Source organism: Panthera pardus, unplaced genomic scaffold, assembly GCF_024362965.1.
Source record: "Panthera pardus isolate Hobbes unplaced genomic scaffold, ASM2436296v1 HiC_scaffold_10, whole genome shotgun sequence".
In the NCBI taxonomy this organism is placed as follows: domain Eukaryota; kingdom Metazoa; phylum Chordata; class Mammalia; order Carnivora; family Felidae; genus Panthera; species Panthera pardus.
The window spans coordinates 76908722-76921816 of NW_026526655.1; the positions used below are offsets into that span (position 1 = coordinate 76908722).

The 13095-nt window shown below is 34.3% G+C and overlaps 1 protein-coding gene across 4 annotated transcripts in view; it reads right to left on the reverse strand.

Annotated features, from left to right (window-relative positions):
- Nucleotides 1-13095, reverse strand: part of GALNT13 (polypeptide N-acetylgalactosaminyltransferase 13) — a 540913-nt gene that overhangs the window by 209423 nt on the left and 318395 nt on the right. For all 4 annotated transcript variants that reach the window (XM_019456666.2, XM_019456651.2, XM_019456658.2 and 1 more), the window contains exons 5-7: nucleotides 10783-10949; nucleotides 9952-10159; nucleotides 6697-6867 (exon numbers count right to left, since the gene is read on the reverse strand). In XM_019456666.2, coding sequence (XP_019312211.1) covers nucleotides 6697-6867; nucleotides 9952-10159; nucleotides 10783-10949 — 546 coding nt within the window. The remainder of the gene's footprint in view (nucleotides 1-6696; nucleotides 6868-9951; nucleotides 10160-10782; nucleotides 10950-13095) is intronic.

Below are 13095 nucleotides of genomic sequence, written 5' to 3' on the forward strand. Positions count from 1 at the left end.
CCTCCTTCATTCTTTATTCTACTATCCCCAAAATAGAAAGCAGAAAAGATAGAAAGGAAGCAGTAGCATAACTATTATTTTATTAGTGATGAATAACCAGATGTTGAATTTATTTAAAGGTTTTTACAGAGAAATGAAATGGGGTTTAGTGAAATATTGCACGCTGAGGTACTCATTTGAACATGTATTTGGGTAAGAAGATGCAGCTTTTGGTAGAGAAGAGACTATTTAAGCACTCATGCTGGTTTAGACTCTGCACAAGGAAGCATGTTCCATCCTGTACAGCCTATGGAACACAAAGCTATTTTTAAAGGATAAGAATAAAAAAAGAAAATTCTGCTTGATATGGGCAAATGGCTCATTTTGCTGCCAAAGATCCATTTACCAACAAGTATTGGAATCAAATACTTTAACTTGTACTTAAAGACCTATATGCCAGGAAGGGAATAGTTATTTTTTTTTCCCTTTTTTCTTAATCCTTTTTCATAATCTTCACAAACTGATAAAACCCCAAGCTTCCAATTATAATAATTGGTGTAATTTTTTTTATCTTTCCTTTTTTCTTTCATTTATGTTTAGGATGGGTCAAAATAAACAATGGGGCAAGATGTTTTAAATGTTTCAATTAATGCTCTGTTTTCATTTCATCTCAACAGACCACAAGGGAAGTGTGGTAAATTATCTTCTGAACCATTAGGAGGTAATATAATATAAATGTGCTATTTTCTCCAATGAATATTGATTCACATACTCCACCTAAGGTGGATTTTTTTTCTTTCAAAACCAACACATATCATAACTTAATATGAGTAGATGGGAATGTTGAACAATTAGAACATTCCAAAGTTCAACTTTTTCTATTAAAGCCTTTGTTCTTCACATAAATTTGACCCCTCCTGTGTTTTGTGTTAATATCTCCTATTGTAAAGAAGTGTCTCACAGGATTTGAGAGTATCTATCTCTATTTCTTTCCTCCAAAGTAAAAATGTATTTTCATTGCACTGAGAAAATCAAATAGAGAAAATCTAACAGGTAAAAATTAAGAAATATATTCTTAGCTGTTATTAAATAATAGGAAATATTGTCTTATATTTGGATAACATTTTATAGGATAAAATAAGTGTTTTTTAATTATACTTACTAGAAGAACAATAAATTAGAGTCAGTGATAATTTTTTGGGGGGGGATTCAAACTGGCAAAAGATATCAAAAATATTAAAACGAATTTCACCTTCCTCGGTTGCATAATTCTAAAAAGACCACAGTATATGCAAAAACTATAGATCAGAAAACACAATTGGCAGAAAATAATGTGTAAAATAACTCTCAAATGTCTTTGCAAAAAATAAAGGAAAATCTAAGTAAATAATTGAGATTCTAGCAGCCACTCCAATTTTTACTTGGAAAAAAAAAATGCCATGGGCAAATACTAATAATATATCAATTTTTTAATATTTAATTTTGAGACACAGAGAGAGAGAAAGCCTATGTGAGTGGGGGAAGGGCTGAGAGAGAGCTGGACAGAGGATCTGAAATGGGCTCCATGCTGATAGCAGCTAGCCCAACATGAGGCTTGAACCCACGACCGTGAGGGGATGACCTGGCTGAAGTCTGACACTCACCTGACTGAGCCCCATAATATATCAATTTTTAAATTGTGGAGAAACATATCTGAAAAGAAACACTCTAGAAGGAAATATAACAAAATACTTCTGCTTCTCTATACTTCCAGCTACTTGTCACATTTATTTAGCAATGCATATGTTTGTGATGTATATTATCAGAAATAAATTTTAAATAACTCCTTTCAAATATATTTCTCATTTAATATTTTAGTACGTCATGAGTTAAACAAGAGAGGGAGAATAATTTTCCTTTTATTATTGAAAAGAATGGGTAATTTCCTTATTGGAGTAGCTTTTAAATAAAACCCAGATCTTCCAAAGCCAGCTTCAATGCTTCTTCAATGATATCATTCTAGAAGGTTACAGGAAATAATATATGTGAACATCTTATGATTTTTTCACAGTAAAGGAACAGTAATTATAATCTGAGAAATTATTAATAATGTTTAATTTATTTGATCTTCTTTATAAATTCCTGATTCCAATTGAGAGAAAAATTAAGCTATAATATCAGACAAATGTTAATAAAAAGGGATATTCAAGTCAGCAAAATATGTAAAGAATAAAACTCATCATTATATCTATGTTTGATTTATTATGATAGCAAATATTAGAAGAAAATCTAAAACTCTTTGTTTTACTTTAGAAAGATATTGAGCATGGTACTCCACGTAAGGACGAAGTCATATTAAGAATATTAATAAGGACAAAATGTAAGAGTCCATAAGGCAAGACACAAAAGATGAAGAAAGTTATACAGACTTGATAAATTACTGGTAGGTTTTTTTTTAATGTTTACTTATTTATTTTTGAGAGAGAGAGAGAGGCAGAGAGAAAGAGAGAGAGAATCTCAAGCAGGCTCCACACTGTCAGCACAGAGCCCAGTCGGGGCTTGAACTCACAATGACCTGAACCGAAATAAAAAGTCAGACCCTTAACTAACTGAACCACTCAGGCACCCCTCACTGGTAGGTTTTTAATAAATTAATAATCTATTTTAATCCATGAGAGATTAAAGTAGAATCTAATATCTTTATAACTTTATTATTTATTTATTGAGGACTTATTGAGGATTTACGACAGGGCATAAATTAAGAGACTAAAACCATCAATAAGATTAAAGCCAGATTCTTTTCCAGAAGCACATAGCACTCTAGCTGTTGACGTAGTCTAACTCCTGTGCATCAACACTCTGGCCACTTAGGCTGGCCTCATTCTCTTGTCTAGCATACACATGGCCAGTGCCAGTGGGCCACATCAGGGCAGAATCAGCCAGATTCATCGTTGTATGTACAGAACCTAGCACAGTGCTCAACAGTGTGATGGCATGTTCATTTGCGTATGTAACCTAACTCATTTTAATAGCCTGAAGCATATCAAGTCGAAAATTACATGTACTGGAAAAAGGCATGCACCCCCAAACGAATGAAATCATTTGGGAGATTATCTGCACTACCAGATAACTTTTGTTACAGGTTGCCTATTCCATCAGGTAATGCAGATGCATATTCATACCGGGTTAACATGTTTGGTGAGTTTCAAACTCAGGTATTTCTTAGGCAGTAGCTTGGAAGTCAAGGTCACAAATTTGTTTATTTATTTTTATTTATTTTTTTAGGTTTATTTATTTATTTAGAGAGAGGGAGGGAGCATGAGCAGCGGAGGGGCAGAGAGAGAAGGGGACAGAGGATTTGGAATGGACTCAGCAGAGAGACCGATGCAGGGCTCAAACTCATGAACGGTGAGATCATGACCTGAGCCAAAATCAAACACTTAACTGACCGAGCCCCCCAGGCACCCCAAGGTCACAAATTTAAAAGATTTATAGTTGTAGTAAGCATATTTCTCTGACTTTTGACTGGGACACAGGTACCAAAACATTTCCTTAAGTATAAGAATGATGACAAATGGACACTGATCCTCAGCCTCTGAGTCAGGAACACACAAAAAATAGAGGTGGGGCACTGGGCTAACCTTTCAGGCCATTTCTAAAGGGTAGCTTCTACTTAACTCCACCGGATGGTGCCAAGTAGGAATACAGGATCATTGTAGCAAGATCTTCTGACTTTTCAAGAATAGCTAAAAATTCATATATTTACTTAGAACATCTCATTTTTAAAACATTGGTATTTTTTTTAATGTAAAAAAGTATGTACGCCAAAAAAACACATCTACAAAGCATGTCTGACACATAAGCTCCCCGTTTACGACCTCTAGTGTAACAATTTGATTACCCTATTGTTGCATGTATAATTGAGATATTACTGAAAAGTCACATAATAGGACTACTGAAATGTCAAGGACAGTTTACTGATTAAAGAAGACTAAATGTTCAAGATTATGTGTGCTATTATTCCGTACTCATAATTTCACAAATACCAAGTATTTTGCAAACTCCACTTAATATCCAAATGAAAATACCAAAGCCCAGAGGTGACAGTAGAATAATACATATAACCATTATAAACTTTACTTTAAATGTGGTACAACTAAGCTTAAGTCATAAGTTCAAGTTGGTTCTCTATGTATGCAGATGCATGATTGTATTTCTAAATGATGACTAACTAGCCAATTATAGTCACTAGAAAGTTCTGTCATAGCTGACATTTTAAATGAAGCATTCTGCTAAGAAAACTAAAATCTGAACCCCATTTTAATCACTGTAGCTATTCAGAATTCCGTTAATCAAGTAGAAAAAAAATGTGTCTTCAACACCTTAGAATGATTTATCTGTTTGTACGAATGTGAGAAAAATGATCACGTCTTCACGTAATAGATTACAAGTACAAAGAAAGTTCACATTACAGCTATGCTGATGAAAATTACCTGCAGGCTGTTACAACACAGCCCATGAATTAATTAACCTTTTGCCATAAAAATTTGGAAACTTCAGCAAAGACTGAGGTTTCTCTGTTTCTCTTGTTCCAGCTCCCTCAGCATTTTAGAAAGTGAAATATTGTGCAGTTACTGAGGCAAATAGATAAAATATTCTTAGATTTTTATTGGGTCTCCATGTTACGACAATAAAAGCACACAAATTGTGGTTAAAACATTGCAAGTTGGATGTTTCCTTTTTTGTTTTAATTAATGAAAGATGAAAAATAATGGTCAATTTCTATGTAGATCTTTACCTTTGTGAATGATATCAGTATTTTCTTACTATGAATGTTGGCTACCTCTTAGTTATCTACCTTTTGACTTTGTAAGAAAATAAGTTAAATGAAGCATGTCTTTTGCCAAGGTACTTAAGAAAACAATGAGCACACTCACATATTCTTTAAAATTCATTAAAACATTTTTTAATGTTTTTTTATTTTTAAGAGAAAGACAGAGTGTGAGCAGGGGAGGAGCAGAGAGACAGGAAGACACAGAATCCGAAGCAGTCTCCAGGCTCTGAGCTGTCAGCACAGAGCCCGACACGGGGCTCAAACCCATGAACTGCAAGATTATGACCTGTCCTGATGTCGGATGCTCAACCGACTGAGCCACCCAGGTTCCCCTAAACTTCATTTTTAATGAATAAACACATTATGTTTGAGTGTACTGGCCAAGTATTTTGATAGTTTTCACATGGAATCTGAAGCTGAAAAATCAGCTAACACTAAATGAAACCATGATCTGGGAAAACAGGATTTCTAATAAACAACGGTAAAATGAGCAACTCAAGCTGTTGCTCAAGCTGTTAGGAGCAAGGATCCATAAGATTTGGTGAATGTGAAGATTACAGCAAGACTTGAAGATCACTAAGTTACACTTTAAATATTGACATAATAACTTCATGTCTTCATGCAGTTGTTTGGAGGCACATTTTATTTTTCCCTTCCATGTAGTAATATCTCAAGAGGATTAGCAAGGACAATATTTAACTCTTCTGTAATAAACAGAGCTGTTCTTTTCCATGAGCCAATTCTTAGAGTTAGTTTTAATTCATTAGATAGTTAGTCTTGCCAATGGATAAGTCATTTCTTCAGTAGGTTACGAGACATTCTTGTTTAGATAATGGTTTATACATATTGTTTTGGGGCTTTTCTCTATTGTTCAAACTAAATCATGATTTTCCAAATTCATTTTTTATTAATTTTTTTCTTTTTAATATTTTATTTTTGAGAGAGAGAGAGAGGGAGAGAGAGAAAGAGAGAGAGAAACAGAGTGAGTGGGGGATGAGCAGAGAGAGAGGGAAACACAGAATCCAAATCAGGCTCCAAGCTCTGAGCTGTTAGCTTAGAGCCCAACACAGGGCTTGAACTCACTAACTGTAAGATCATGACCTGAGCCAAAGTCAGACACTCAACTGACTGAGCCACCCAGGTGTCCCCCAAATTCATCTTTAAAGAGCTAAATCAGTGAACTCCCTCTACAATATGTTGTTAGGAAATCAACTGTTGGTTGCAGGTAAGAGGTACACAATAATATAGTAAAATAAGAAGGTGGTAATTTTGTGTTAATAAAGTGAGTAATGCTTATTTAAACAACTAAAGATGCATATGATATTTCTTATTTTGTATTAAGAGCAAACACATTTATGAAAAAATACTTCACGTTAAGTAGCTTTTTAAATTAATTTAGTACAAACAATAAATATTTCATAATCATTAATATATTAAAATTTTTCAACTGGATCTTTCTTTTGTATCTATAATGAAGACAGCTCTTTGAAGTTGGTAAATTTAGAGTATTTGCCAAAACATTTTTGGTTATTTCAATTTTGAGAATAACTCTATTATAAAGCATACACATTTAGCTAAGATATATATGTACCTGAAGCATCAAGGCTAGCACATATCTATTACATAGAAAATTCACAGTAAATATATTTTGAACATAAGAATATACAAAGTCTCAAGAGAAATTCGGCACTCCTGCCAATAGTTAAATTTGCCTGTGTTAATTTAAACTAAATTTAAATACTGTCATTGATGCTTAGATAATTATGTAAGTGGTGATAATGTAAATGTGTATATGAATAAAAGGCATATGCCTTTAAAAGACTTAAAAATGAGAGCACAAATTCATAATACTCCTTAATTATAGGAAAACACATGCTATCCTTTGGAAGATATGAGCTACGTACCTGACAGGTAATGTTCTATCTCCTTTTCTCCTATCCATTTCTCTTTGGGGAACAGGATACCAACGGAAATTCAGTTTCCAGTTAAAGCCCCCATAAGTCATGTCTGATCCAGCCATATATTCAAAGGTATCATCACTAATCACATCAATGATGGGGCATACAACTGTTTTCCTGCAGAAAAATCAAAACCAGTTTACATATAAATAATAATTTAAACACTACATTAGCTTCTTCAAACTCAGTATAGCTGACTGGTTGAAATTTAATCATCTTGTGACTTTAATATGATTTTATTTTAATTTTATCCTTTCTCTCTGTGGAATCGTTTCCTTTCACTACATCCTCTTTACAGTCTCTACTTCATTCTATCATTTATAATCTAATCAAATATACTAATTGGTCTTCAAGCTGATTTCCAAATGCATTCTAAAGTACTAACTCAGCAGGATGAACGTGGTCTATTTTTTATAAAACCTCCACCAACACCATGATTAGTAGAGCTGCTTTGATATTATGCATCATTTTAGCTAGGGCCAACTGAAAAACAATAGCATTCAGGAAGTAGAGAGTGGATGATGGCAAATTAGACCTGGTATTTTGAATCTGAAAGGGGATAAGTTAGTTTCAAAAGATAGTTTTAAGAAAAAAATTAAACTTCTTTTCATGGGAAAATACCTGCTAGAAAAAAACAAATAAAAATCAACAAACAGAAACAATAAAAATCACGAACATCAGTGTAAGTAAATGTTTCCTCTGAAAGATATTAGGGACTTGACAATTTCTAAGTGTGTCCTTTCTAGATCTTGGAATTTACTGTAAACAATCTGTGTATTTTAAAATAGGGAAAGATAAGCAACTTAAGTTTCTGGCATTTTATCTCATGACCCATTTCTTAAAGTTAAGAGGAAGAGACAGGAGATTTGGTGTTCTCGATGGTGGCTTTTTAGGGTAAGAGGCTTTCACCTTGAGAGAAGATTAGATATTCTTTTAATCCATTTTGTGCTTTCCTCAGTCTTCCTCTACTCCTGGCTTATATGTTGCATTATGGGATCAGTCTGTCATCTCTACAGCAAATGTTAAGGTCTACTCAAGTTTCCTTTGCTGGTAGCTAGTTCTGGAAACCAGAGCTTATTTTTCATATTTACTAGGTGGTAAATACACAAATATGCTTTTGAATAGCCCATAAATGTGGAAAGCAGATAAATGTTGTCCATTATTTATCCTGGTTTTGTAACACCAGTATCACTAACATTCATTTTATTTTATTTTTTTAACATTTATTCATTTATTTTGAGAGAGAGTGTGCATGTGTGCATGTGAGTGAGGGAGAGGCAGAGAGAAGGTAGGGAGAGAATCCTGAGCAGGCTCCAAAATGTCAGCACAGAGCCCAATGCAGGGCTTGATCCCATGAACTGTGAGATCATGACCTGAGCCGAAATCAAGTGTGGGACATTTAACTGACTGAGCCATCCAGGTGCCCCACTAATGTTCATTTTTCAATTAGGTCTTCTATTCCACACAATTAGCCAAAGCCTAGAGTTCTCTGAAATCAATAGGATTTATCTAGCCTTGGAAACATTTCTTGGTAACTCTGGTCCCTACAAAATCAATACCTTTCTTCATTAAGCTTAATGACTTAATTTTTAGGGAGGCAAAATTAGATCTACTAACTTTGAATAGGACTTTATTATCTAGTTGTGGCAACTTTAGAACTTATAAGATGGACAAACATTAGAGTTCACTATATGAAAGTGCAATCTAAACATGTTACATTAAAAAATAAACGATCTATTCTTGATGATATTGAATATTGCATAAAAAATTCAGTAAGTTGAATATGAAACACATGTTTTAAAAAGCAGCAAAATGTATGAAGAGTTGCCAGGAAATGCATTTAAGATGCTCTAAGTTCATTTTACTTTGCCAGTCTCACCCTCCTGTGCATATTGGACAATACACAGACTGGAAAATGTTACTAGCTGTATACAACACTCAGCTGAATAAAAGGTTCCCACTGCTTTCTTCAACTGCTATGGCCCATTTTACTAACAACCTCCATCTATCTTCCTGGCAAGTACCAAATCCTGATGTAGCTGGACTAGCTCACACTAAGCAGCCCCTGTCTTGGATGTTTAATTAAAAACTTCAACTCTAAGAAGACCTTTCTACTGTAGGTGAAATGACTACGCAAACAAGGTGTCATAAGATGCTTTGTTATTATATCAGAGAGCATTCGACATAGGTGACTTCATTAGGTGCTTAAGAATTATAATCACTTATCATCAATGTTTATGAATATCCACAAAAGAAGCTTGTACTTGACCACATCATCATCAGAAAGAATTGCAGGTAAGTATGAGGGTTCTTAATTTCTATAAAGTATTATTCAAGTTTTTGGATTTTACAATTTGTGTATATAGATTGACAACATCATTTATATAATTAAAATTCTTATAATTTTTTGTATCATGATTTCATTCCAATGGAATGTGTGAGTGTGTGTCTTCATTTTTAAGATCCTCTAGGTGGTTTTGAATAAGACATTGAATAAAGGCAGTGAACTAGTAGAGAGAAGACTGGTCTAGGAATGGGAAGAACTGAACTGTTGTTCCCATCACTTCCAATAACTAACTGGGTCAAGCTCCTTCACTTCTTCATCCTTCCCTATTACTAGGTACACACAAGAACATTTACATTGCCTACCTCATAGGGTGCTTGTGAGGATGAAATCAGGTGTTTTGAAATGTATTTTATAAAATATGGCACCATTTCAGATTGGACTAAGTTTCATCACCTTACAAAATGATTATTCAACACATTTTTTACTGTTTGGATTATTGACTATTTCTTAATCAAATATTCATATTCAGCATGAATAAGCCAAGGTCTTTATTCAGTGGAGGAGGGGTGCTCTTTAAAAGCTAGAAGGGACAGCTGGGTGCCTCAGTTGGTTGAGTGCCGACTTTGGCTCTGGTCCTGATCTCAGGGTTCATGGGTTCGAGCCCTGCACCAGGCCCTGTGCTGACAGCTCAGAGCCTGGAGCCTGTTTCAGATTCTGTGTCTCCCTCTCTCTCTGCCCCTTTCTGGCTCATGCTCTGTTTCTCTTTTTCTCTCAAAAATAAAGAAACGTTAAAAAAAATTAAAGCTAGAAAATGAATCTCAAAAAGCAATTTACAGAGAAGTTTTGACTGGCACCTGGAACTGTCCTAACAGGCTGAGTCAAAACCCAGGCATATGTAACACATGAATTCTTACCTGTCTTCTTTTATTCTTGCCAGCAAGGGCTCCAGCCATCCTAACGTGCACTCACAGTGTGCATCCAGAAAAGTTATGACCTGCCCTCTTGAAGCGGCTGCTCCTCGAAGGCGGGCACGTATTAGCCCAGAGCGTTCTTCCATTCTAATAATTTTTACTGGCACCTCTAAGTTTTTCACATAATTCTCTAATGTCAACTTGAGAAAATCTGGAATGTGCAATAAGAATTGATAAAGTTTTGAAACTATTTTAAGACATAGCAGAAATACTACTACCCAGATGGAATTCAGCAAACAGAAATGGTAGCAGACTTCTATCAACATGTTTTTTTTTTTTTTTTTTGCATTAGGTGAAATAGATATGTAGAGATTTTTATCAGTAAATCTGGCAAAGATAAGGACATTATAGGACCTTAATATACCAGACTCTAATTTAGAAATTGGGCCACATTGACAAACAGAGACTTCTTAATTATAAGTTATTTCACTTTTACCTGCACTTAAAACAAAACAAAACAAAACAAAACAAAACAAAACACGATAGATGTCCAAAAAGTCATACTAAGGCTCAATCATTTGATTGTTTGAGTTGGGAAAAAAATAAACACTTTTGAAAATTATTTTGGCTGATTTCTTAGGTTAGTATGGACCAAATGGAATCATGGGAGAAACCGGAAGAATTAGTTTCATATTCCTGGAGTTCCAGGTACAGTGATGAAAATTTGACAGGTGATTTCAGGACTCATGTAATTACAAGGAAAATACAGATCATTGCCAAACTATCTTTCTGACCATAATAAAGTTTTCTATTAAGAAGGAAAAATAATTATACCTCTTTCACTAGCATCATCTACCAAGATGACCTCAGAGAGCAGATAGCGTGGGGAACGATTTATCACACTGTACACAGTTCTAAGGAGAGTGCTCCAAGCTTCATTGTGAAACACAATGACTACGCTTGTGTTTGGAAGTTCATCAGGGTAGACCTTTGTCTTGCATCTGGAAAAGAAAGAAGAGAGACATGTTAATAAATTCATTTTTCATTCTGATCATTGTAATAAAGAATATCCATGATAACACAACTTTAGACTTGATAGCCCCTTACTAAGGAAACATTTCATGATTATCTAAGATAATTTTCCTTTTTAAAATGCTTTGAGTAATTACTTGGCATTTTGAAAATTAAATATGCATGGTTACTAATATTTTATCTTAATTCCTGTAGGGAACAAAGCAACATGATTTCCACAAGGCTAAGAAAGCTAAAATAACATTCTGAGACTCTCAATAGAAGTCTAGGGTACAACAGGGACATATGAATTCATTGACTGGATATAATTTTATTCCTTGTTTAGAAAAAAGATTATCATATAGCTCAAAAAGTCATAAGAACATGAACAGATATATGTTCCCAGGGTTTTAAAGCATGTAAAACTGAGATTGTTTTTCTGTTCTAAAATCGAGGCATTATGTGTTTTCCATTCAGTTTGAGAATGCCATAAACCATGTCTGATTTGAAGGAAAGGTTTAGGGGCTAGATTTACTTTGCAGATTCCCAATTAGTACTCTATAATCAACACTGGAGATGAGGAAAGGGAATAGGCTACCAGCACTTCCCAAAGTGTGATGTGCATAGGAATCACCTAGAGATTTGTTAAAATGCAGATTCAGATTCAGTAAGTCTGGGGTGCAGCCTGAGATTCTGCATTTGTCTTTTAAAAAAACTTCCTGGTGATTCAGATGCTGCCAGTCACACAGACTGGCCATAATTGTCATTACTTTTAGAACTTGATGTTTTGAGAAAAACTTTTAATTTTTCTTAGAAATCCAAAGAAGCCCAGATTTAAGTACTTGAGCAATCTAAAAAGATACATTTGCACTCTCCCTCTCTCTCTCTCTCAAAATAAATAAATAAATAAACTTAACAAAGGTTTAAAAGGGGCATCTGAGTGGCTCAGTTGGTTAAGCGTCTGATTCTTGATTTTGGCTCAGGTCACAGTTTCTGAGTTCAAGCCCTTCATCAGGCTCTGTGCTGTCAGTGCCTGTCGCTCACTCCCACTCTCTCTCTCTCTCTCTCTCTCTCTCAAAACAAATAAACTTAAAAAGATACACATGGATAAATGGTATGTGTGGTGCTCTAGTGATCATCCCAAGTTCAACATGTAGATGGTCCTTACCCCATCAACTTGTCAACATTCAGATATTTAAGTCATTGTAATTATAATATTATAAAATTACAAAAGTCATTAAAAATGCCATTTGGTATATGAAATAGGAATGGAAGCTTATTCACCTTAGGTGATTGTTTCATGTAAAATATTCTAAGGAGCTAGAGAATTAAAATAATCCCATAAAATAAAATGAACTCAATACTTCCTGCCACTCCTGAATGATCTAATATATGACACAAAATAAGCATTGTTAAAATTAGTCTCCTTCACAGGTGAATGAAAAAAATTCAATAAAATGGGGGAGGTAAGGCATATAATTAAAGACATACTGATTGTATGCCTATTGAGACTTTAATCATCTTTTAAAATGGTCTAAAATATCATCTACGCAGTGAAGCCTTCTGCAATGTAGTCAGTAAGAAGGTACTATACCTGAACTATGACATTTTTCTGCATATATTTATTTGGAAATAAATTATCATCCATACTATAGAATATATTGTGTATTGAGGAAAATCAAAATATAATGGGAAAAAGTACTTTGATCTGCAGTCTTCTTTTCCCATTCTGGTGGCAAGATGGAAATGGTTTCTATATGTCTCATCAGCATTTGACTTGGGCATCCAGGAAGCCTATCGCTAAATGAATTCAGAAAGCCATCTTGGTAAATCAGAAATGTTTTCTCCACGATTTTCCTCAAACCTCCATTTTTCTGCCTCAACGAAATAGCATGCTAAGCAAAAAGTATGGTAAAGACCATCATCATCATCATCATCATCATCAATAAAAAATAAAACTAGAAAATCAGGCTGAAAGCAGTCCAACAGTCAACAATTATTGGTCTAACACAAGGAAAAGTGTTTATCTGTAAGGGCTATCATTGGAAAAACAGTGATTTCTTTTAAGTTAACTTTTTTTTATGTTATATAAGCATATATGTTGTATGTTTTGTACTCTAAATGCCAACAAAGAAA